This window comes from Dromiciops gliroides, chromosome 5 (assembly GCF_019393635.1).
Source record: "Dromiciops gliroides isolate mDroGli1 chromosome 5, mDroGli1.pri, whole genome shotgun sequence".
Taxonomy (NCBI): Eukaryota; Metazoa; Chordata; class Mammalia; order Microbiotheria; family Microbiotheriidae; genus Dromiciops; species Dromiciops gliroides.
The window spans coordinates 114,409,198-114,435,766 of record NC_057865.1 but is presented as its reverse complement, the minus strand read 5'-3'; the positions used below and the strand labels follow the sequence as shown (position 1 = coordinate 114,435,766).

General features: G+C 42.6%; 1 protein-coding gene across 2 annotated transcripts in view; it reads right to left on the bottom strand.

Annotated features, from left to right (window-relative positions):
* The window catches only part of PLXNA4 (plexin A4), a 699,236-nt gene that overhangs the window by 41,926 nt on the left and 630,741 nt on the right, over positions 1–26,569 (bottom strand). For both annotated transcript variants that reach the window (XM_043965884.1, XM_043965883.1), the window contains exons 22-25: positions 22,629–22,897; positions 18,235–18,301; positions 17,013–17,159; positions 11,958–12,117 (exon numbers count right to left, since the gene is read on the bottom strand). In XM_043965884.1, the coding sequence (XP_043821819.1) occupies positions 11,958–12,117; positions 17,013–17,159; positions 18,235–18,301; positions 22,629–22,897 (643 nt within the window). The remainder of the gene's footprint in view (positions 1–11,957; positions 12,118–17,012; positions 17,160–18,234; positions 18,302–22,628; positions 22,898–26,569) is intronic.

Genomic DNA, 26,569 nt, shown 5'->3' with positions numbered 1-26,569 from the left:
GCCTAAAGGATGCTGTTGTGATAGCCTGGCAGATACTGCCAGGGCACAGGTAGGATGGAGGCAATCAGCTAAGAGATGACCCAAGGCATCAATTATTAGGAAATCAGGGTGACCTCCCCTGAAGCTCTCTCTACAGGTTATCTGAGATGGCCTCCCTTTATCAGGCAGCAGAATCTGCATCTGATGTACTGGGAAAGGAGCTGAAGGCTTGGAGTCTACTCCTGGGTCCCTAGCTCTGCTGCTTGAGTTTTTGCCTTCTTTTGCTGAGATTCAGTCCTCCATGTCACTTCAGTTTTCTCCTCACCATGCCTCCTGCCTCCTTCTTCCTCCTTTCTGTATCATCCTTCCCCATTAGAATGTAAGTTCCTTGAGGGCAGGCACCATCTTGCTTACTTATATTTGTATCCCCAGCACTTTGATCAATGCCTGGCACATACTGAGCATCTGATAAATGTTCTATCTTTCTATCTTGTCATAAGGTTTGGATTTGAATCCTGACTCTATGACTTTTGGAAAGATATTTACCTTCTCTGAGGTGAAATGAAGACACTGACCCATTATCTGCTTCATGGGGCTCTTGTGAAGAAAGTACTTTATAAACTTTAAAACTCTTGTAGATGTGAATTTTTCTTATTATTATTGTGGTGGTGGTGGTGGTGGTGGTGATGATGCTAACCATCCAGGACAGATAAAAGGGGACATAGAAGTATAGAAAGAACATTGAAGTAACATTGGAGTAAGAACACCTGGGTTCTGACCCAGGGTTCTGGGTTTTGACATGGATCACCCGTATGAACTCTGGCAAGTCACTTCAGCTCTGGGCCTTGGTTTCCTCATTGGTAGAGTGAAGGGCTTTGACTACATGATTCCCATGTGCCTTTCAGCTCTATATCTATGATTCTCTGAAAATTTTTGGGGACAACTCTGGGCCTGCTGAGATCTCATGCCTATACCCATCTCTGATCCTCACTCCAGAGGTGACAACCTGAGAATAATGCTGGCCCAGATGCTTTATGACATCTACTCCAGTAGCTGCCAAAGTGTTAGCCCATCCTCTGCATCATGCCCAACCCCCTCCTTGGATCTGCAGGCTACTCCCATCCCTTTTTCCAGTGGGGAAAAGCTTTTCTTGGCCCTTGGGAATAAGAGTTTCCTTCCCACCCCCAAGTAACTTCCATTCTCATTGCTTTAGAAATCTACTACTCCAATCCTACTCATTCTAAGAAGTACTCTTTAATTATGTGTGGAGAGTCCATTCTGACCTATGTAAGAGATTTTTTTAATGAAGATGATGGGGAAGCCAAAAAAAGGAAGAGGAGAGAAAAGTTCTCATATGAATTTCTTTCTGAGGGGGTGATTCTGAAGAGGTCAGGAACCCCATTTATGATATGTCTTGTAGAATCAAAAAACTATAAGGGAATGTAGAGGCCACCTAATAAATTGTACCCTCTTATAAGGGGCATAAGTTATGAATAGCAAGAATATTAGAGGTAAGCAGAAAAAGAGGATATGATTCATATCCTGCCCCCCCTCTCCTCTCACTATCATTTCACTAATGTAGGGACTTCTGTCTGTTTGTCCCTCTATTAGTCTGGATATCTCATTTTACTAGTATAAGGAACTCTCTCTATGGAATTTCCCTCCATTGAAACAGAGTACTAATCCCTAGATTGCCTTGTCTAAGAGAATTGCTCCGAGTCCCTAAGAAGTTAAATGACTAGCCCAAAGTCATATATCAGTCAGAATCAGTACTTGACCCTAGCTCATCCTGACTCCTGACAGACTTATACATTAACCCATGAGGTGAAATGTGATTGGTCCATTTATTTTGGATGATGAAAAAAGTCACAAACCTGAGTGTCTAAAGAAAACTTTCGACTAAACTTCATTAAATTTTACTTGGAAACAAAATAGGGTCATTCGATTTTGAAACTGAGTTCCCCACAGTTTATTTATTTTTAAACATACCTGTGATTTTAATGGTAAACTCCAGGTAGGGAAACTCCCTCTTCAAATGAAGGTCTGAATCTGTTATGAATTTAGGTTCTTGGAGGGTTGCCCCAGACACTGGTTAAGTGACTTGCTCAGGGTCACACAACCAGTTTCTTTCAGAAGTTGAGTGTATTCAGGTCTTCCTGATTCTGAAGCTGGCTCTCTGTCTAATACACCAGGCCATCTCTCTCAAACTGAAAAAAATCTAAATTGTTTTCTTAAAAAAAATCCTTAAACAAGGTAACAAAAGCATTCTTTTAAAATAATATTTTATTTTTCCCCAATTATATGTAAAAAGAAATTTTACCATTTGTTGCTTTTTTAAAAAAAAATTTTGAGTTTTCTATCTCTCCCTTCCTCGCCTCCCTCCCCCTTACCTGAGACAGTACACAATCTGATATAGGTCATATCTGTGCAATCGATATAAAATATTCTCAAAATGTTGAGCAGCTGCCAGACATGTTGTGATCCCACTCGGGAATAACTGCATACAGAGAGACTAATAAGCAACGCCTGTGCCTGTCCTCCCCATCCCCTGGCAAGGGTCCCAGACCTCGCTGTGTTAGGTCAAGGAAGAGTTAAAAGGGAACGTGGTGGGCTGCTGTGGGAAAGGAGGGAAGGTGACCCCAGCATTCATATGCATGGCACTAAATGAAAATTGCTAGCTTTGGCCTCTGCTGCTACTGGCTGCCCAGCCTCCTGGCGCCCCGCTCCTGGCTCCAAGCACAAAGGACAGACACTCACAATCCAATTTGTTACACTTCCACCTTCCAGGGAGAGAGAGAGGTGAAATTAAAAAAAAATCCCATTATCTTTATCTGTTCTCCCCATCAGGAGCAGTGGTAAATGCAAACTGGGGAGACAGCTGCTGTGAACTCTTTATATTTCACTCAGAAGATAGTGTATCTTTTTATTGCATACAAGAATTACTTATTTTAAAAAATATATCCTTTCAGCAGGACTTCAGCTGCAAGACAGAGAAGGAAGTTCCCGGGGCTATTGATAAAGCATTTGCATTGAATTTGAGGAGTCTCTCGAGGTCATTGCCACAAATATAGCCGAGGGGAAAAAAAGTAGGCTGAAGAATTTTTTTTTAAAAGGCTGTAACTATGCTGATGTGGCAGGGAGGAAGAGGATGCAGGGTCTGGATGACTGTTGTTTCCACTGTCTGCTTTGGTGGTATTGGCCAACTCACCCACTTTCTCTAAGACCTGCACATTCCTTCTCCATTTATCTAGAGGAAAGTCTCAGGTACATACCTCTGAGGGAAAGATCATAGGAGCAGAGACACAGAATTCAAAAGGAACTCAGAAGCTGTAGAGTCCAATTCTCTCCTTTTACAGATGAGGGAACTGAGGCACAGAGAGGCTAAATGACTTGCTGATTGTCACATAGCTAGAACTAATGTTCTTTCCATTACAGTGCAATGCCTTCTTTTGGTGGAAGGAGGGCATAAAGGAGGGGGCAGAAATTAGAAGCCCTGTCTACAAATGTCTACCAATTGAAGATCAAGGTTTAAACCGTTTTTTGTGAGGCAGTTGGGGTTGAGTGACTTGCCCAGGGTCACACGGCTAGTAAGTGTCAAGTGTCTGAGGCCACATTTGAACTCAGGTCCTCCTGAGTCCAGGGCCAGTGATCTATCCACTGCACCACTTAGCTGCCCCTTGAAGGTTTAAACCTTAATAAGGAAGATGCCTGAAGCAATGGTCTCCAAACTTTTAAAATAACACATCTGTTAGTAAAAGAACTTTGAGCACATCACCAATATGTTTATGTCTACTTATTTACAAATTATATACACATATAATAATTGTATACTTTGTAAAATTTACACAAAAATAGGAATTTAAAAGGATGAGATAAAGGTGAACCCATCATTGTTTAGTCGCCTCGGTCATGTCTGAATCTGTGGCCCCATTTGGGGTTTTCTTGGCAAAGTCACTGGACTGGTTTGCCATTTCCTTCTCCAGCACAATTTATAAGTGAGGAAACTGAGGCAAACAGGGTTAAATGATTTGCCCAAGGTCACAGAGCTAAGTATCAGAGGCCAGATTTGAACTCAAGATGAGTCTTCTTGACTCTAAGCTCTATCTCCTGTGCCACCTAGTTGCCTTAAAGGTGAAATAATATTTGATCCTAAAATCAATGGGGAGCCAGTAGAGTTATTGAGCAGGGAAATTACATGGTCAAACTTGTGCTTTTAAAAAAAATCACTTGTGCTTTAGGAAAATCGCCATTGGAAGGAGTGAAACCAAAGAATGTTATTGCAATTATCCAGGTGAGAGGCAGTGTGGTCCAGAACAGGGGTAGTGACTGTATGTATGATGGTGCATATAATGTGTAAGTGATCAAATATATGAGAGAGGTGGTGGATGTAGAAACTTTAAGATTGGGCTGATACATGGGGTGAGGGAGAGTAAGGAGATGAGGCTAACACTGAGGTTGGGAATCTGGGAGACCAGGAGGCTGATGGTATCTCAATGCTAATAGGGAAGTCTGGAAGGGGGGCAGATTTGGGGGCAACAACGATGCGATGATATTTGCAATACAGACCACAATACATCTATGCCTGTTCATCCTGTGACCCACTTTGCCCCACCCAAATTGAAAAGACAAGAAGAGGTGAGACTCTTACAGGTCATTGTTCTGAAGGGCACCTGTAATGGCCAAGAGATGACATGAGGAACAGGGGTTAGGGGAGAATTTTTTTAATGGTGCCCAAGCAGCTATTGCTTTGGGTAGCTGGGAGTCCTGAGGGGCTGATGCCTGGATCAGAAGGGAAGAGTCTGAGAGCTTGCTCAGTAGAGGAAGGGGCGTAGTGGGAGGTGTGGCTGTGTCAGAGACAAGCCACCTCCTCCCCCCAGCTTTCACAACAAGAGTGGGAGGCTGTCCCCCCTTACCAACAGACAAGTGGCTCACCTGTGTGAGCCATTTAAATTCTGAGCCTCAGTTTCCTTCTCTGAATAATGAGGATAACAATACACTGCCTGCTTCACATGATTATTGTGAGAAAAAACATAAAGGACAATACAAATGGGAGTTGTTAATAGGACCGCTTTCTCATGCTTGGCAGGAAGATCAGGTTTGTTGGAACAGCTCTAACCTGTGCTTCAACAGAGAGATGGGAAATTACTCTCAGCAAGACATACTCATGGTTAGGCAGGGAGGGAGTTGACCAATCAATTAAGGAATCTGATGATTGGCAGGAACCTCAGAAATGTAGCAGGTGCAGATCCCACTAAGTGGTCGGCTAGTTTTCTCTTGCTGTCCGTCAGGGATGGGGGGCTCATTCCCTCTGAAGGAAGCCCATTCCAATTCTGGACAGCCCTAATTGTGGTTAGAATCCCTTCCAAGGATGGCATTTTTGAGTGTTCCAAAAGTTTTAATGTATTTTTTTAATCTACTTTTTATTTGTTTTTGGTGAGGTAATTGGGGTTAAGTGACTTGCCCAGGGTCACACAGCTAGTAAGTGTTAAGTGTCTGAGGCCGGATTTGAACTCAGGTACTCCTGACTCCAGGGCCGGTGCTCTATCCACTGTGCCACATAGCTGCCCCTTTAATGTAGTTTTAAGCTATAAAAAAGTAGATGCTTAAAGGCATTAAGACTTTTGGAACATCCTGTATATGTCAAGAGTAGAGAAGGGTGAAGTTTCACAAGGATGAGGCTATCTGTATATTAAGTCCAACTCCTTTTCTCCTCCATTCCTCAACCCCCTTCCTTTGTTACACATATTATTGGGCTCTGATATTCCCAAGTTCATTCATTCACCATTTATTAAGCCCCTACTATGTATGATCAATCAATCAATACTTATGAAGCACCTACTATGTGCCAGGCTTACTGATGGATTTTTCTCCAGCAACATACAGGAACAGGTTACTCAACCTTTCCCTAAACAAGCAAGGAGAGCTTCTTGTGGTGATAACTGGGATACAAATCAACATTGTCAGGCCAGCTGGAAGGAGGGAGGATATAGTGATGCTTTCTCCACAAAGGAACTGCCAAATCAAAATAAGCCAATAGAACATCAAGAGCAGGGTATCTACTGATGATTCTCTTATAGCTCTCAAGCCTGGCTGGCCCACCCTGAGGTAGCATCGGGAAGAAGCTACTCTCCCTAAAGATGCTGCTTTCTCCCTTCTAGATAGTTTAAGAGAGGACACCTGACATTTTTTCATTAGCAATCTGCTTTGTCAGGTTGTGCACCTAGGCTTTTTAATCAGGAACAACTTTCCAAAGCTTAATAAATAAATAAAATGAATAGCCTCTCTCTTCCTCCTCTCCTTTGTCCCTAAGGTATTGCCGGGTGGGGTTGGGAGAAAGCCCAGCCTAGAAAAAAAATCTCAGCTGGGCTGTGGAGAAACAATCTGTGCTAACCACAAAATGATCTCTCCTGAGAGGACTGAGTGTATTTTAGTTCTCTTGTGACTAGCTTGGACCAAAATGTCCAGGAAACATCTCCCCTGTGCTATTTCCAGAAAGGTTTGTATGTTAAGCACAAACTAATGTGGCTCAGGAGATTTGCATCCTCACAAGTGCAAGGCTGGACAAGTACTTGATTGATTGTCATACCTACCGCTTTCTTAGCTACCTTTCCTCACAGGATCAGAGGATTCAGAGCCCTTATTTTTCACATGAAGAAACTACAGTGACTTGTCCAAGCTCATGAGTAGCAGAGTTGGGGGTTGAATACAGGTCATGGGATCATATCACAGATTTAAAATTAAAAGGGATCATAAAGGGCATCTGGTCCAAGTATTTTACTGAGGCTCAGAGAAATTAAGTGGTATAGATATATGGCTTCTAGGTAGAATGAAAAGAGCTCTAGAGTAGGAAGTACTAGGTTCGAATCCCACCTCTGAGTTATCTTATTGTGTGATCTTGGGCTAATCACTTAATCTTCTGAGCCTCAGTTTCCTCATTTGTAAAGTGAGGGAAGTGTACAAATGGCCACTGACGTCTCATTCTAACTTAGACATCTATGATCTGATGGCTTGCCCAATGTCAGAGGTAATCAGTGAGAGAAGAGGGATCTTGCAGTCCTCTGATTACAAATATAATGTTGTTTCCATTGGCCTTCACCATTGTGGTCTTTCTCTAGTATGGAGAAGAGTATTTCAAAGAAAAAATCAGGGATTTCCCCATGCAAAGATTTTCCTTCTAAACTTCCAGTTGGTCTCCTTCTTAAGAAACCCAGAGTAGCCCATTGCTTATCCTTAACATTCTGGCTCAGTGTGGAAGATGTATAATGGAAAGAAGGGAAGCAGGGAGTCAGGAAACCTGTGTTCTAGTCCTAGCTTTGCCCCAAACTCTCTTTGTGGAGTAGACAAGATCAAGTTGACCTTGATCTAAGGACTTCATTTCTCAAAATGCTTGGGAGAGAGTTTTACTTATTAGGAGAAATTCTCTGGAATATGTTTCCCACAAAGTTTGGATTATATGTGATTCCCTTACCATGGTGGGGTCCAGAAGGAGGAGGTTTAAAAGGTAGAGCTAAGTAGACACAGGATTGGCAGCATTATTTATGTTCCTTGTTATTGATGTTATTTTGTGTCTTAATTAAATGCTTTTGCTAATGAATTTATGTGTGACTGGTATCATTTAACAGTAGAGTAATATTTCCTTTGGGAACCAGGGCTATGAATAGCATCAATGACTACTCTAACACAGCTATCCCAAAACTTGATGTAGCAAGAAATGCTACTGGTTTGAGCCTAGGCAAATTGCTTATCTGTCTGGGACTCAGTTTCTTCATTTGCAAAATGAGAGAGGTCACTGCCTGATAGAGAAGCGAGGAACAGAAAATGAAATATATATACTTTTTCAAACATGGCCAGTGTGGGAAGTGGGTGGTGTATTAGATAGAGTACCTGAACCTGGAGTCAGGAAGACATGAGTTCAAATATGGTCTCAGACACTAGCTGTGTAACTCTGGGCAAGTTCCTTAACCATTTGCCTCAGTTTCCTCATCTGTAAAATGAGGTGAAGAAGGAAATGACAAACCTTTCCAGTATCTTTGCCAAGAAAACCCCAAATGGGGTCATGAAGAGTTGGACATGACTGAACAACAACAAAAATTTTGGAAGTTGTTTTACTTATGTATATTTGTTACAAGGACTTAGCTTTTCTTTTTCCTATGAGGAAAGGAGATGGGAAAGAGAAGAAATCAATGCTTATTAGTTGAAATAAAATAAACATTTCAAAATATACCTGAATTATGCAGACATCCCTTTCTTAAATCATATTATCCTTTGATCTAGGAGCATTACCATCTATCCTTTGCAGATGAGAAAATAAGATCTCAAACAGGGCCCTTTTCCAGTTTCCACAAGTATGGGAAGAAAAAGGAATAGGACTTAAGAATCTTGATTTTTGTATGGTTGCTTGTCATGTATTTGATTGTGCTTTCAGTGGCCTTCCCTAGGGAACAAGTGTAAGGGAGAAGGAAGAAAGGAGATTGAGGGTAAACTCAGTCAGCACAATTCAGATCTGGTCATGGATTCTCACATATATCTTCATTTTGGGTGCACATTCATGTGGGTCTTGGAGCAGCAAGAGCTTGGCCAACACAGATACTTGTATTCGTTAACTCACCCCAATTAGAGCATGATGGGAGAGGAATTGACATTACACTGAAATGGACATTGACAATATCACCACTCTCTCCATTCCATCTACCCTCTACTGATCTCTCTTCTGCACTTGCTCTGTTGTCTTTACAATTCAGGGATAACAATAGCACCAATCTCATAGGGTTGTTGTGAGAATCAAAAGGGATAACATACTTAAAGCAGTTTGCAAAATTAAAGTTATATAAATGCTAGTTATTGTTATTATAACACATACCAGATATGTGACCCAGGGTGTCATTTTACTGCTCAGGGGTCTCAAGAAGTTCTCTAAGATTATAAGTTGCAGAGAAAGTATATTTCCATGGTTAGAGGGAGTTTCTTTACCTGGAAGTTCCATGCGTCAATGAAATCATAGGTCAGGTTCAAAAAGAGAGAAGTGTATGGGGAAGAGAATAAGCATTTCTATAGTACCTCTGTGCCAGGAAGTGTATGCTAAGTAACCACTTTACAAATACTATCTCATTTGATCCATTGAACCTTGGGGATTAAGAATGAGATATTGAAAAGGTGGCCCAAACTCTTTCCCTGAATTTTGGGGGCAGCATGATATAATGAGAAGAACAATGAGGGGGGCAGCTAGGTGGTGCAGTGGATAAAGCACTTGCCATGGAGTCAGGAGGACCTGAATTCAAATCTGACCTCAGACACTTGACACTTAGCAGTTGTGTTACCCTGGGCAAGTCACTTAACACTCATTGCCCTACAAAACAAACAAACAACAAAACCCCCCCACAAAAACAAACAAACAAAAAAAGAACAATGGGGTTGAAAGTTTGATGATCTGGGTTTTAATACTGCCTCTGCCAAGAAATGGCTATTTGACCTCTGATAAGGCCAAGTCTATTTACCACTCTCATTGGTAAATGAGAGAGGACGGAAGAAAGGAAGGAAAGAGGCATTTATTAAGCACCTCCTATGTGCCAAGCACCGTGCTAAGTGCTTTTACAAATATTATTGCATTTGATCCTTGCAAAAATTCTGGGAGGTAGGTGCTGTTATTATCTTTGTTCTATGGTTGAGGAAACTGAGAAAGATGTTAAGTGACTTGTCCAAGGTAAGCATCAAAGGCCAGGTGTGAATTCAAGTCTTCCTGAGTCCAGGGCTAGCACTCTATTTACCATGTCATTGCTGCCTCATGAGTGATGCCTCACATTATATCAAAGGCTCCCTTCCACTTTAAACTTACTATATGGTCTTAGAAAATAATATCAATAATATATTTCATTTGTATAGAGCTCTGCAGCTTCTCAAAAACACCTTCCTATTTATTATCTGGTTTGTTGTCCCGTAACACCTTAATAAAGTAGGCAGAGCAAAGTAGTTGTTTATCCCCATTTTGCAAATGGAAAAAAATCAACTCTCAGAGATGTGGAATGATTTGCCTAAGGTTGCTCAGCTAGTTAACACTCAAGGCAGGATTTGAATCCAAGTCTTCTGACTCCCAGAGCATAATTACTCATTTGAACTACATAGCTTAGCTGAAGCATGCTTAAACTCTTGGGGATCTATCTTCTTGTTTCTATGATTTCTTTGCCAGCATCAATCTTCTTTGCCCCTCCTTGATGCCTCTCACCTAAGATAAGCATCAAGGCTGATGCTCATCTATACCAGGAATCTCACTGGTATTTCCCTTGGGGACACGCCATCCTGCTGCATGGAAACTCGGGAGGACCACATCTTTATATTATTTGCACATCATGTACCTATGCTTATGTAGGCTATGCAATCTATTCATAGACACACACTTCAAGTGAAATCTAAGTCTTGTTTCTCTGAAAGTTGCCATTGCTCATTTTTTTCTCTTGTCCATTCTCATTGACCCAGATGCTTCAGGTATTCAGCAGAGTTGGCAGAGATAAAACTAAGGGGAGGGAGGAAAAGGTGGGAGCATGGAAAGGGACAATGGTTAGGACCACAGATTGGCCCAGAGCCATCATTTGGAAAACATCAATCTAATAATAGCTGGCATTTATAGAGGCCTTTAAAGTTTATATAACACTTTCCATACCTTACTTCACTGGAGCCTCTTAACAACCCATGAGGTAGTTACTACAAGACTTATCTCCATTTTACAGAGGGGGAAACTGATATTTACAAAGGCTAAGTGATTTGCTCATGGTCACATGGTACCAGAGAAAGAATTTGAGTTCAGTTTTCATAATTCTGTCTCTGGCACATTATCCACTCTGTCTGCTACCTAACTCCTTTACTGCCCTTCTTGCCTTCCATCATTCCTTGTCTCTTTCAATCCTACTGGTGAAGATGCTCAACAAATGATGGGGATAATGAAGACTTGTATCAGTTGAGGTTGTCACACAATATCTGCTGTTTCCCTCTTGCCACCTCCATCAATCACCAACTCTGTTACTTTTGGGGAAAGCAGGTCAGGACGTGGGGACGAGTCTTCTTGGCCCATGACTCCTTAAGGCAGAGGCTCTGAACCTGTGGTTCACAGACTGGCTCCATGCATAGATTACAAAGCATCTGGGAAGTTTGGTTTTCTTAAAGTATTTTGGTAACATTTTAATGTAACTGGTTTCCTTTGTGTGTGTGTATATTTTTTTCAGGGCAATGAGGGCCAAGTGACTTGCCCAGGGTCACACAACTAGCAAGGCTGGATCTGAACTCAGGTACTCCTGAATCTAGGGCCAGTGCTTCACCACTGAGCCATCTAACTGCCCCTGTACCTTATATATTTTATGCATTTAAAACCATTATTTTGAGAAGGGTGCCACAGGCTTCACAAGTCTTCCAAAGAGGTCCATGACACAAAGAAGGTTAAGAATCCCTGGTCTGGGGGGCAGCTAGGTGGAGCAGTGGATAGAGCACCGGCCCTGGATTCAGGAGGACCTGAGTTCAAGTGTGGCCTCAGACACTTGACACTTACTAGCTGTGTGACCCTGGGCAAGTCACTTAACCCCAATTACCTCACACCAAAAAACCAAAACAAACAAACAAACAAAAAAAAGAATCCTTGGTCTGGGGTGACAACTAATTCACTTCTGGCATCTCTAGTCTTGCTTCTGTCACTGTCCTGTAAAATGAGGGGATTAGACTAGCAGATCTCTAAGGATCCTTCAGCTCTGAGCTCCTATACTTTGGCTATCAGCATTTCTGCTCCCCACCATGCATTGTAAGATCATAGAAGATTGTTATTGATCATGGCCATTTGATCCAACCTCCTAACCAAGTTAGGATTCCTATCTCCAGCTTTCCTAAGAGGAGATCATCAAACCTCTCCTAAAATACTTTTGTGGGGGACAGCAGGAAGAAGGCAATTTTGTCATCTCTCCTGGACCCTGCCCTGAGGGGCAGATCCATGGCTCACTCACCCAGATCCATATCAGCAGCTTTAGGCCTGTGGGAACAGGGCACATTCTTGAAGATGGCATCCAGGATCTTCTCTTTGACTTGGGTTATGGTGTCACAATTGAGGATCTTCACCGGGATCTCAGGGCTATTGACATTGTCTGGATTGACACAGCTCAGGACCTGGGGTGAGAAGAGGCATAAAGTAGGTATGGAAGAGTGTTTCTCAGAGGTGGGGAGAGGATGGTACAGACCCTGCTGTGAGGCTCCTCCCATCTTCACACAAGAGCCTTGCTTTCCCTGTACTCTTTCCTCAGAGGCTCTTGGAGCCACGAAGGGGTAGAAAGTGAGGGAAAGGCTTCACCTTGGTTTTTTTGTCCCCCTCCCCTTCTCCCTATTGAGCCCACTCTTCTTTTTTCTCTGGTACAGTAAGAATATGTGATTTCACAGGAGAGTTTTCCTTGCTTCTTTCCTTTTATTCTTTTTCTCTCCTTTATCTCACTCCTTCCTTCCCTTCCCCTCCTCTTCTCTCTCCCTCCCTCCCTTCCTCTCCTTCCTTTCTTCCTCTCTTCCTCCTTTCTTTCTTCCTTCCTTCCCATCCTTCCTTCCTTCCTTTCTTCTTTCCTCCCTCCTTCCTTTTTCCCTTCCTCCCTCCTTCCTCCCTCCCTCCCTCTCTTCCTCCTTCCCTCCTTCCTTCACTTCCTCCCTCCCTCCATGAGTCTCTTTGTTTCTGTTTTTATCCCTCTGTCACCATCTCTCTCTCTCACTTTGTCTCCCTCTTTCTTTTGAAAACTTCACTAACTGAGCTGGCTGCCCATTTTCTTGCCAGGACAAACCTCATTAAAATCATGACTTTTTCCATTTGAGACTAAAATCTAAGTTTGTTGAATATGGAGAAGGAGCACCAGATGCCGACACACATATACCCAAAAACATACTTGGGAACGCCTATATTCATCATTCACCACTCCTAACTAAACGACTCTTTCATTTAGTAATGACGACAAAAACAACATATAAGTAGGACCTCACACAAATTAGGAAATTTCATTCTTTGTTCAAAAGATTACTCAGGCTTTAGCTTCTGTTAGGGCTTTTTGGCTCCCCCCACTCCCGCCTTTTTTTTTTTGGTCTGATCAGCATGTGAACAACCTATAAAGTACTTAGCACACTCTTTAAAAATAAAAGATGCCCTTTAAAAAATGCAGGATCAGACTATCTGAGCTCTATTCCTGGATCTGTTCATGACTAGTCTTATATTTGGATACAGGTTGTTATCTGACTCAACTTCTCTCTTTGGAACCAGTCTTTGAGCACATGAAAAAGACCCCTAATGATCAAACCTTCAGATTGTTTTCTCCTCAGTTACCAGGTTGCACCCGCCCTGCTTCTATGCTTACCGTTTTCCTGCTCAGAAACTCAGAAATAATTATACTATTGGCAGCCTACTTGTGCCAGAGATGACTGAGGTTAAGATACATAGAGCCAATGCCTCTCTGAAATCAGGCCAGGCCACGGCAAATGCCAGAGAAGGCCCAGGAGGCTGCTCCTTGGGGCCTGGCTTCCTTCGGCCTATCCCACTGACTCTCCAGACTCTGCCACCTGAGCTTTTTCCCCCTTTCTTTACCTTCTCTGAACTTTCACTAGCCCCAATATCTATTTCCCAAGAGCCACATCTGGGCCTTAGAGCCAGACAATAGCAACAGTCCCTCGTGTGGTGGCAATTAAGACCTTGATCCCTTGATGTCTGTCTTTCATTAGTAACCAGACTATTGAACTGAACTCATGTGGTAACATGCTGATTATATTAAGAAAGAGGAAAACACACACACACACACACACACACACACACACACACACACACAGAGAAACCTCTTAAAAACCATAAAACAAGCCCCTTATCCTGAAAATGAGGAGGGAAAGAGCTCAGGACCATGAGTTCATTCTGCATGACTTTGATAGCTTAGGCCAAGGGCTCCTCAAACCCAGAAATGATGTCTCCTCTAGGACATCCACCCCCCTCCCACATTTCCAAGCTCTTTTCTCAAACTTGAAGCACTGGGCTGCAAGACTGTTCTTCGAGGGAGAGGATTTGGGTTCATATCCTTAGCTCTGTCTCCTACTACATGAATGACCTCAGCATCGCTTTCCTCCTTTGCAAAATGAGGGAAGTTGGATTAGTTAGGCCCTACCCAAGGCTCTTCTAGCTCTGATTCTAGGACCCTATATCTAAATGAAACCTGATTTCTGTGTGCTCTTGCTTATCTTCCAGGCATGCCTGCTGTCAAAATCCAGATCACAAGACCTAGATTAGAGAATGTGGAGAGGAAAACAACTCTTTGTTGACTTCAGAAATATTATGAACTCTCACTGAGATCTTGACTAAAGGGAGAGGATGGAACCCTAGAAGCAGGAGCCTACCCCCTCTTCTGCCCTATATAGAAACACATCAAAACTGTCCCTTGGTTCTGGATGGCACAGTGGGCATTCCTTAAGGAGTCCTGTCCCAGAGGGATGTTAAGCAACCCATCTGCTCAGTCAGAAAGACCATGCTGTTGACTCCAGCCATAGTGCCCAGCGGGTAGGCATCCCTTTCTAACAACAGTTCATCGGGGGCTAGATGAGATCCCTAATTTATAAAATCCTAGAAACTATGGTGCTAGTAGGATCTCTTCTAATCTGTTTCTTTTCTTCCACTGAAGATCCATCCTCTCAACTGGCAAATAAAGCAATGACCTAGAAAGCAATGATGTCGATAGACGTGTGCGACTCCTTCTCCTTTTTATACACCTTGTGTCTTGGGCAGTCTATCTTCAAACCACCTGAGGATACCTGACCTCCAGATTCTACTGCAATCTTCTTTGGATCTAAACCCCTCATTCTGGAGGGTTTTCCTCAATCCATTCTGATGCCATCCAAAAGAGGTTTCCTCTCTCTTCACTGGAGATGAAGGAGCATCCCACTGAGTCCCGCCCCTGATACATTGGAATCTTCTCTCACCAACTTAAATTGCCCTTCTCTCCAGACAGCTCCATTTCAATTACCTTCACCCTTCTTCATCGTTTGGTTGGAAGAAGGCTGAATTTGGAGTCAGAGAACCCAGTGGCTTTTGCCATTGTCACTTAACTCGGATGAGTGCCGGGTTCTGTTTCCTTATCTGTAGAAATCTGGGGGCTGAATGAGATGACTTTTAGGGTCCCTTCCAACTCTAAATATCTGCTCCTGTGACCCCCGTCCTTTATTGTCCTTCCCTGACATATTCAGATTTTTCATGTCCTTTCTATGTGACAGAGACTGACATTGGACTTGATATTCTAACAAAGGTCTTTCTCCAGAAATAAAATGTAGTGCCATTTAGGGACAAAACATAAATATAACTTATTTCATTGGATTCAACATTGATCTGATGGGGGGGTGTAAGGGGGGAGGGAGGGAGAAGGGGAGAAAGAGAGACAGAGTGAGAGAGAGAGAGAGAGAGAGAGAGAGAGAGAGAGAGCGAGAGAACACAAGAACAGACAGGAGACACACTTAAACAGTAGTTCTGTCTCATTAAGAAATCTATTCAGGTCTCTATTTTTGGAAGGTTTCCCCCACCCCTTTTTAAATAGGAGCTTCTAAAGTCTCTTCTTTAGCAGACAGTGACTGCAGGAAGCAGTGGCCTTATTCACATGCTGCTGCTTTGAATCCTCATCAGCCAAGCCAATCCCTGTAAATCTGTTAAGATGCCTATCGGGATTCATGGGGCTCTCTGAAGATGGGGGTGGGAAAAGCTGATTAGCATCAAATCATTCCCATCGAGAAGAGAGGGGCTTTGTTTAGGGCTAGCTGTTACTGTCTCCCCAGCCCACCTTGGGGACTGTGAGCTTACACTTTGGGGACTGCTTGGCAAGATCGCCTGAGAAAGAGAGCAATGGAACGAACCTTAAAAGGGGGTGGGGGCTGGGGGGGTGTTTGTTAGGCTAATCCTCTGCCTTCTGCTTTTCTTCACTTTCCTTTCTTTTTATTTATTTAACAGTCTCCTCTCCTCTCTCTTCTTCCCCTAAGGGTTATTTCTTCCTCTCTTCTTTATTTAGTCTCACTCTCTCTCTCTCTCTCTCTCTCTCTCTCTCTCTCTCTCTCTCTCTCTCTCTCTCTTTTTTTTTTTTTTTTTTGGTTCTTCCTTCTTCTTCTCCCTATACACAGAGATGGTGATGACTTGGTCTATGAATGTTCAGGAGCAGAAGATAAACTAAATTACAGTTATCCTCCTCCTGAAAAAAATGTCCTAGTAGGTATGCCTAGGAAATTGACCCCAAAAGGAGAGAGAGAGAGAGAGAGAGAGAGAGAGAGAGAGAGAGAGAGAGAGAGAGAGAGAGAGAGAGAGAAAGCACATCACATGTCTGTAGCCCTAGTCACCTCTGTGTCTGACACAAGGGATCAGGGAGTTATGGGCAGAAATGTAAGACTGCAAATCCTAAGACCGCAGTTCTCATCTCAGTGTCTTCCCTTTTATGACACCCACTCCCACTCTTCCATTGTGTCCACTCCCATTGATCTATTATGGACTGGAGAGACTACTGGACTTGCAGTTATGAACACCTGGATTCAAGTTTGACCTCAAACAGTAGCTAGCTGTGTCACCCTGAGCTTTCCCTCCTCTGTAAAATAAGAAAGTTGGACCACATAGTCGCTGAGCGCCCTTTTCCCTCTACATCTTAGAGGTGGAGCCACTAGAGCAATAATCTTGCGCGCCTCCTCTTTAAACAGTCAGTGGGCCTGGGGACATGTTGGGCTTTTTGCTTAGTTACTTCCCTGACTTCTTCACCTACAGTTTGCCTCTTGGATCTGTGTCCAAGTTCCAAGTCCTGCACTTTAATAATCATGCAGCCTTGGAAAAGTCATTACAGCTCGTTGGGTCTGTTTCTTCATCTGTAAATTGACAGAGCGAGAGTTAATAATCTCTCAGGTCCCTTCCAGCTCTAAATACATGATCCTTTAGCTATGACCCTGCTGACCCACCCCACTCTCTATCTAGCAGTACCAAATGGCGACCATCATTAGGTGGCCAGGGACCGGGGGAGCTTTCTGCAGACACTCACCAAGGTCTTGTAGTCAATCTGCTGCCTGATGAGCTTGTCCTCGCTCAAGGAGTATCGGGCTTCCCCAGTGATGGCATCGATGGGACCCTTCTCCATCTGCTGCTTGATGGCACAGAATAAGGAGAACAGGGGTTCCCCCGCACATTCCTACGGAAGAGAAGGTTGTTGTGACCACTGGAGCTGCTTGGCCTAGAATCCTCTACCTGCCTACTGTGCAGGATTCCCCACCTCCAGTCAAGCAGATGTTGCTACTGGGGTTCTCTGCTTCTCCTGTTCCTACCTCCTTTCCTGTCTTGTAATCCCTTCTCCTTTCAGTCCTCACCTGTTCCCATTTGTACCTTCACTACCTGCTCCCTGTCCCCCTTCCCCACCCTTGTCCCTAAGGTCCTCTCTCTTCTTTATGCCCTTCCCCTCTTCCCTTGTCATCTCTCCACCCCCTTTCTGGGTCCTCAACCCCAAGGCCTTTCCCTGTAGTGCAACTTCCCTGAGGAAACAAGTTAATAATTGGCAGCCAAGTGGTTCTCAACCTCCCTGCCACATCATTAGCTTATCTACTGCCAACATATTGCCTCTTTATACCTGCTTATGGCCCTTATCAGCCCCGTGTTAGGATTGAGGTGGGAGAGAAGTAGGAGAGGGGTTTGGGGAGGGAAGAGGAGGAAGAGGAGGAAAAAAGGAAGGAGAACATTAGAAGTGCTGCTCTTAGCTGAAAATGGGAATATGGTCCTAGAATTCAGCCATGACCTTTCAGCCACTTCCATTCTGTTCTCTCCAAGTGTGAAAGCAGCCAGGAGGGAATGACTGTTTTTCTGTCTCTCTCTTCTATTTTTAGAAAAGTTCTAAAATTTTCTCCTCCCTGAATCAGTGCACTAGGGGTCATTCATGTGCTTGGCATTGCAACCCTAAGTTTCACATCATTTGGGGCACACCTAGTGATACTCATGGCACACTAACAGGTTATAACACACCCTGTAAGCAATGCTATAACACTGAGGGCTTTCTTCTCAGGGGCGTTCAGGGGTAGATCCCCTTTGTGTCAGCAGGTCTGTCCCTTTCCTGGTGAGAGCTGGGTCACAGTGGGTATGGGGCTGGAAAACATGGATGGGCTGGAGTGAGTGGGGCAGTGACTAGAGAGGGTATAGAGGACAAAGCACCAAGGCAGGAATATTAGGGAAGGGTTATTTGCCTCCTGCGAAATACTCCTGATCCCTGCCCCCCTTACCTTCAGGAACTTGTAGAGAAGGAAAGTAAACCAGTTGGTTAGCATCTTCTCAGCCACTGACTCCGTCCTATGTCCAAGCCCCGGGGGGGGGGGGGAAAGCCAGAGCAGGAAAAGAGGAAAAGGCACTTGGTTAGTCTCACTGGGACCACAGAGAAAGAAAGTGGCTGGTGTATGGCTTTCGAGGGATCATAGAGTAGCAATGAAAGGACCTTGCATGATTTGGCTAGAAGGGATCTTAAAGGGCAGTAAGTCTAATCTTCCCCTCCCTATTTTCCAGATGATAAAACCAAGGGACAGGGGCAGCTAGGTGGCGCAGTGGATAGAGCACCGGCCCTGGAGTCAGGAGAAGTACCTGAGTTCAAATCCGGCCTCAGACACTTAACATGTACTAGCTGTGTGACCCTGGGCAAGTCACTTAACCCCAACTGCCTCACTAAAAACAAACAATAACAACAACAACAAAAAAAGCCCCAAGGGACAGAGGAGTCAAGTGACTTGTCCAGGGTTAAACATTATTAAAGAGGTGTACAGTTCCTCCTGGGTCTGAGGCCATTGCCCTATCTACTATGGCAGGGATGTCAAACCCAAATAAATAGAAGTGGGGTGCCATTAATCCATAACTAAGGATCCCTGATGGCTGTATATTGACTTAGTTTTAAAATGTAATATTATCTATGGGTTTGGTTTTTTTGCAGGGCAATGATGATTAAGTGACTTGCCCAGGGTCACACAGCTAGTAAGTGTCAAGTGTCTGAGGCCAGATTCAAACTCAGGTCCTCCTGATTCCAGGGCCGGCACTCTATCCACTGTGCCACCTAGCTGCCCCCCTTATCTATGTTTTATTGAATTTTTTATTTTGTTAAGTGTTTTCCGATTACATTTTAATCATGTTCGGGCTGCAACTCTGCATGTGGCCCATTGGCTGCATGTTTGACCCCTCTGTTATGTAGCCTTAATCCAAACCCTGTGACTCTGATGCACATATAGGTTCCAAGACCTCCCATCTCCATGTGGCCAACTTCTTTCCACAGGACAGGGGCAGTGCAATGTTCCTGAGTGGAGCATTGAGTGGTACATAACATGGGTTTTCTTCTTTGGGGGAAAAAGAAGGAAAACTGGGATTAGGGCTGACACAACAGATCATTACTATCTCTCCTATTTCCTGTTGACAGCATAAAGTATGAAATAATAGTCAGGCCTTGGACTCTCTATAGGGTAGCAGGGATGGGGGTCAAGATTGCTGGACCAACCATACTTGGCACTAAAAGTCAAGTTATAGCCTCACTTCAGAGACTCCCAGGGCTTGTAGAGATACTGAAAGATCATTTAATCTACTGTTTTACACCAAGGCAATGCCAAACCTGAACCATTTCTGGACCCATTTCAGGGTTGAGCCAGCTTCATGATCAAAAAGTTCTCTTCTAAACCTAACTCACTGATTTTTTTTGTTCTAACTCACAAAGTCAAAAGGTGCAATACTGATCGTTTTCATAAGATTGTAGGCTGATAGATGTAGCTCTGGAAGGAGTCTTATAAGGCATTTAGTCTTCTCATTTTTACAGAGAAGGAAACTGAGGCCTGGAGATCTGAAATGACTTGCCCAAGCTGACTCAGATGAAAAGTTGCTAAAGCAGGATTTGAACATGAGTCCTCTCACTCCAAGTATTGTGTGCATTCTCTAAATGACATTTCTAAATGTCAGGGGGCCCCACTTCTGCTGATTCCATTTGGGGTGGACAGAATCCAGAACTCACTAGGGAAGAAAGGTGGCCAAGCCCCAGGCATTTAAAAAGTGCACTGGCCAAGAGAAAATGCCAAGATATCAGAATAAAGGGAAGGCATTTGGGAGCAGAGATGGAGAAAAAAGGGGGGGAAGAGTTAGAAAAAGTGGGACTGGGGAAGGGGCCAGGAAAAAGAAGGAAAACAAGAGTCAGCAAGGGCGAAAGCATAGAAGGCAGTGGAGGGACATGAGCTGTCAATGAAAGTGGGAGATACACAGATGCGGAGAGAGATGACACGGGAAAAATTGACAGTGGGAGCTTGGCAAGGAAGGGGAAACCCTAGAATTATGGCAGTGGGTGGCCATTTGGTGAAAGTCAAACACAAATCAAAATGATCTCTTGTGAAAACTCTTTTCTCTGTTTCTGCTCCCAAATGAGTGTGATTGTCCCAATTCACGCCTGCTTCTTGGTGTTGTGTAAGGTTTTGCCCAGTACAGCAAGATCTGAGGGTCAATCTTCTGAAATCTCAACCTATATGCTAAACCAAGAAGAAAGCCTGGAGGTATTAACAGAGCAGCAGGGATGCAAGGCCTGGTAGCTGGAGAGATGGATTTAGAATCAGGAAAACCCGACTTTGAATCTTGCCTCAGATACTGGCTTGGTGACATCCAGAGGATGTCTCTATGCCTCAGCTTCCTCACTTGTAAAATGAGGATAATAATAGCACCTACCTCGCAGGTTTGTTTATGAAGACCGAATGATAATGACATAGGCAAAGGTCTTTGCCAACCTTGAAGTTTTATGACATAAATGCTAGCTAATGTTATAAAGTATGAGATTAACAATTTCTTGTTGGCTGGTTTGAAGTAGGAAATAAGGAAGAGCAGCAATGAAAGGACCTTGGATGATTTGGCATGGAAAGAAGAAAGTGGAAGGGAAAGTTTTAACACCATCTTCATGTGTGCCTGGTGTCATGGCAAAGAGACACCAGTGGTCAAATGAGGCTCATTTCAGATGAGGTGCCAACCGTAGGAAATGAGCACAAGTTTTCATTTATTATTTTGCCCAATTTCACTTTTATTCATGTGTGGAGTTCCCAGCTAGATGGTAAAGTGCAGGCTAATCCAATTCAACAAACATTTATTAATGCACACAATATGCATAAGGATCTGTTTTGTATGCTGATTTTTTAAAGTGATAGGGGGGACAGCTAGGTGGTGCAGTGGATAAAACACTGGCCCTGGATTCAGAAGGACCTGAGTTCAAATCTGACCTCAGACACTTGACACTTACTAGCTGTGTGACCCTGGGAAAGTCACTTAACCCTCATTGTCCCACAAAAAAAAAAGTGATGGGAAAATGACACAGTTCCTTCCCTCAGGGAGCTTACTTTCTGAACTGCATTGAACAAGTTGCAATGGAAAAAATCCAATGTAAACCAGAACTTCTTGGACATGAGGAAGGGGTGGGTGATCACGAATTGATGTGGCATCTCCTTTTCTAGAATGTTTAAAAATACTATAGATTCTTAACTAAAAAGATCACTAGATTTGGAGTCAGAAGACATGGATTTAAATCATGACCCTACAACTTACTTGCTGTTTCACCTTGGGTTAATTTCTCTTTGGGCTTCAGTTTCCTAATTTTTAAAATGATATTATTGCACTAGGTAAACTTTAAGTGAGGCAACTATAGTATATGGACAGTGGATAAAACATGGGGCCTGGAGTCAGGAGGACCTGAGTTCAAATTTGACCTCAAATGGTTACTAGCTGGGCAAGTGACTTAACCCTGTTTGTCTCAGTTTCCTCATCTGTAAAATGAACTAGAGAAGAAAATGGCAAACCACTTCAGTATCTTTGCCAAAAAAAAAATAATAACCCAATTGGGGTCCTCAAGAGTCAGACACAACTGAAACGAATGAACAACAACAATCTCTAAAGTCTCTTTCTGCTCTCACTCATGACTCTATGAAGACATATTATTTTTGATTGAAGGGGAAAGGTTTTTTTTTTTTTTTTTTTTTTTTTTTTTTGGTGAGGGATTGGGGTCAAGTGACTTGCCCAGGGTCACACAGCTAGTAAGTGTTAAGTGTCTGAGGCCAAACTTAAACTCAGGTCCCCCTGACTCCAGGGCCGGTGCTCTATCCACTGCGCCACCTAGCTGCCCCTAGGGGAAAGGTTTTTAGACGACCTCAGGAGGTTTTACAAAAAGGAGAATTTGAGACAAAAAGTTCAATGGTGTCAGAGAATAGCCAGAGAGGACATAAATGAAATGAAACAGAGATGAACAAAAACAAAAGGGAGGCAAGAATACTACATTTAGAGCATACTTGAAGGTTTTCAAAGTGCTTTCTTTGCAAGAATCATTATCCCCATTTTGAAGATCAGGAAGCTAAGGCTCAGTACTTGACTTGGCCAGGGTCACACAGGAAATAAACTAATAACTGTTGAACCTTGGACTTGAATTCAGCTTTCTCCACAAACATGCTTAAGAATGAGATAGAGAATCGCACATTGTCTGGGTGGAGATATGTGAAATGAGCCCAGAAAGTCATCTAATCCAGTCTTCTGCCCCAAGGCCAGTAAACAGAAGGTTTGGTGGGATCTGTGTTGGGGTAGAGACCCTCCCTTCCTATCCCACTTTGGTTATTTCCCTCGCCACCCCCTTCACCTTCTTAGTAGTAGTTTGGGGTGGTTTTTGCTCTCCAGGTTCTTGTCAATGAGATCAGCCAATAGCTGCTTTAGCACATCCGTGGCATACTCCAGCTTGCTCTGCAGCACTGTCATGATGAGTGAGGCCACGTTGCCCCGGTCCCGCATTGAGAAGCTCCGCTGGGACTCTAGGGTACGGATGAAAGATAGCAGGAATACTTTGTTGTTGATGAGCTGGGCAAAGAGCTTCAGTCCCTTTTCCACACGCTCTTGGCGGTAGCCTGGTACCTACAGAGGGGAAAGAGAAGGATGAGTCACGTACCTGAGATACCAGGCACCTATCATGATCATCACTTCCATACTCAATCAGATCACTGGACATGAGAATGGCAGGTTGTGGTCTTATATAGAGGTGGCCCTTTCTGGAAAGATGTCACTGGCACCCCAAGCATTCCACTCAAATTACTTTGTGTTATTTTGTATATTTTTATTGTTGTTGTTTCAGTCATGTCTTTGTGACCACATTTGGAAGTTTTTTGGTTTTTGTTTTTTGTTTTTTTTGGGGCAAAGATACTGGAATGGTTCGCCATTTCCTTCTCCAGATCATTTTACAGATGAGGAAACTGAGTCAAATAGGGTTAATTGTTTTGCTCAGAGTCACACAGCTAATAAGTATCTGAGACTAGATTTAAACTCAGGCCCTCCTGACTCCAGGCCCAGCACTCTATCCACTGTACCACCTATCCTATATTTATCTTTCTACATGTTCTGTCTTCCCAATAGAAGATAAGCTTCATTAGTGATGGAGCTGTTGACTTTTAGTATTCATATCCCTGGCAATGAGCAGAGTAACTAGCATATAGAAGATAATAATAATGGTAATGGCGATAATTATGATGATAGCTAGCATTTATATACTGCTACTATGTGTCAGGCACTGTACTATTTTACAAATATTATCTCATTTGAGCCTCACAACAACTCTGGGAGGGAGGTGCTATGATTATCCCCATTTTGCAGTTGAGGAAACTGAGGCAGACAGGGGTCAAGTGGTTTGCCCAGGTTCACACAGTATCCAAGGCTGGATTTGAACCCAGGTCTTCCTGACCACAGGTTCAGCACTCTATCCATTGTACTACTCAGATGCCAGGGATGCTACACATGTGTGTTGGATTGAAATGCCATGCAATCCCTATCACTGTGCATGCCAGAATCATTCCAGGAAGGATCCCAGGATAGAATAGATTGGCATAGCTTCTTCTGGGCAAGTTCTGGTCCCCTAGGGGCCTATGGATGCTGGATAAGCATCTTCAATTTGACAAGCACTATACTCAGCTGGCTGCAACAGAACACTGTGCTGGCTGTCAAGGTAAGAGGTTCTGGTCCTGGCTGTGTCCTTCAATAGCTGTGTGACATTAGGCAAGTCATGTAACCTCTCTGTGCTTCAGTTACTTCATCTGTAACATGAGGGGATCAGAACAGAATACTTAAATAACCCTATCTTAGAAAAAGAAATTGAACAAGACATCAATTTACCTCCCCCCCCCCCAAACACACACACACAAATGATCAGGACTACATGGATTCACAAGTGAATTTTACCAAACATTTAAAGAACAACTAATTCTAATTCTGTATAAACTATTTGGACAAGTAAGGAAAGAAGGCGTCCTACAAAATTCCTTTTATGACATAAATATTGTGCTGATTTCTAAACCAGGAAGAGCGAAAACAGAGAAAGAAAACTATAGACCTATTTCCCTAATGAATATTGATGCAAAAATTTTAAATAAAATGCTAGAAAAGGGATTATGATAATATATCACAAAGATCATACGTTATGATCAGGTAGGATTTTTGTGAGGAATGCAGGGCTAGTTCAATATTAGGAAAACCATTAGCATAATTGACCATATTAATAACAAAAACAACAAAAATCATGACAATTTCAATAAATGCAGAAAAAAAGCTTTTAACAAAATACAACACTCATTCCTATTAAAAATACTAGAGAGGATAACAATAAGATCTTTCCTTAAAAATTATAAGTAGTATCTATCTAAAACCACCAGTCAGCATTATCTGTAATGAAGATAAGCTAAAGCAAGGATGCCCATTATCACCACTCTGACAATACCACTGCTACAATATTATACTAGAAATGTTAGCTATAGCAAAGGGAAAATAACAAAATTGAAGGAATTAGAATAGTCAATGAGGAAACAAAATTATCACTCTTTGCAGATGATATAATGATGTACTCAATCAACTAAAAACTAGTTGAAATAATGAACAACTTTAGCAAAGTTGCAGGATATAAAATAATCCCACACAAATCATCAGCATTTCTGTATACTACCAACAAAATCCGGAAGCAAAAGACAGAAAGAGAAATTCCATTTAAAATAACTGCAGACCATATAAAATACTTGGGAGTCTATCTGCCAAGACAAAATCAGGAACTATATGAATACGATTACAAAACACTTTTCACACAAATAAAGTCAGATCTAAATAAGTGGAAATGTATCAATTGCTCATGCATAGGCTGAGCCAATATAATAAACATGACAATTCTACCTAAATTAATTTATTCATTCAGTGCCATGCCAATAAAAATACCAAAAAAAAATTTATGGAGCTAGAAAAGTAATAAAATTCATCTGGAAGAAGAAAAATTCAATAATATTAAGGGAATTAATAAAAATTTGAAGGAATGTGTCTTAATAGTGCCAGATCTTAAACTGTATTACAAAGTGGTAATCATCAAAACAATCTAATACTGGCTAAGAAATAGAGTGTGGATCTGTGGAATAGATTAGGTATACAGTAGTAAATGACCACAGTAATATAATGTTTAATAAACCCAAAGATCCAAGCTTTTGGGACAAGAACTCACTATCTGAATGCAGATCAAAGCATTTTTTTTTTAGTGAGGCAATTGGGGTTAAGTGACTTGCCCAGGGTCACACAGCTAGTAAGTGTTAAGTGTCTGAGGCTGGATTTGAACTCAGGTACTCCTGAATCCAGGGCCGGTGCTCCATCCACTGTGCCACCTAGCTGCCCCCAAAGCATATTTTTTAAAACTTTATTTTTGGGGTTTTTTTGACTGTTTTCTTTCACAACATAATTACCATGGAAATGTTTTGCATCACTACACTTGTATAATCTATATCAAATTGCTTGTCTTCTCAAGCAGTAGGGAGGAGAAGGAGGGAAAGAATTTGAACTCAGAATTTTTTTTAAATGAATGTTAAAATCTTTTTACATGTAATTGGAAAAAACAAATATTTAAGAACAAAAGAAAGAGTCGATCAGACTTGATGCTCCGTAAGCTTCTTTTTAGTTGCAACATTGTCTACTTGGTTCAAATCCTAGAGCTGGGTTCAAATCCTCCCTCTGACAATATTTGACATGCTGGGCAAGTTATTAACCTTCCTAGATTTCAGTTCCCTAAACTTTAAAATGAGGGTCAGACTAGGTGGCCTATAATATCCTTTCCTATTTTAGAGCAATGAAACCTTCTAGATTAAACACTGATCAACTCTGACTTGAAGAAAGAAGACTGAATTTCCCCTAGGTCATAGAAGATGACATCAGTGGCATCAAGATGAGAGTCATCTTGGCAGAGGAGGGAGTACTGGACCTGGATTCAGGAAGACATGGGTTCAGACCCACTTTAAACACTCAAGAGCTGTGTGATCTTGGGCAAATTATTTAAACTTCCTGGGTCTCAGCTTCTTCCTCTGTAAAATCAGGGTATTGGACTAGAGAACCCCACCCTCACCTTCCCTATAACCTCTTAACATATGATCCTATGAATATAGCATCAGGTGTCTCCACATCTGGTCTAGCTCACCATCTACTGGGCCACAGTGTCATTGTCTAGAATCAAGCAGTCACAGTACTGGATGCCGACTAGTTTTATAACAAATGGGCTGATCCACCTCCACAGCTTTC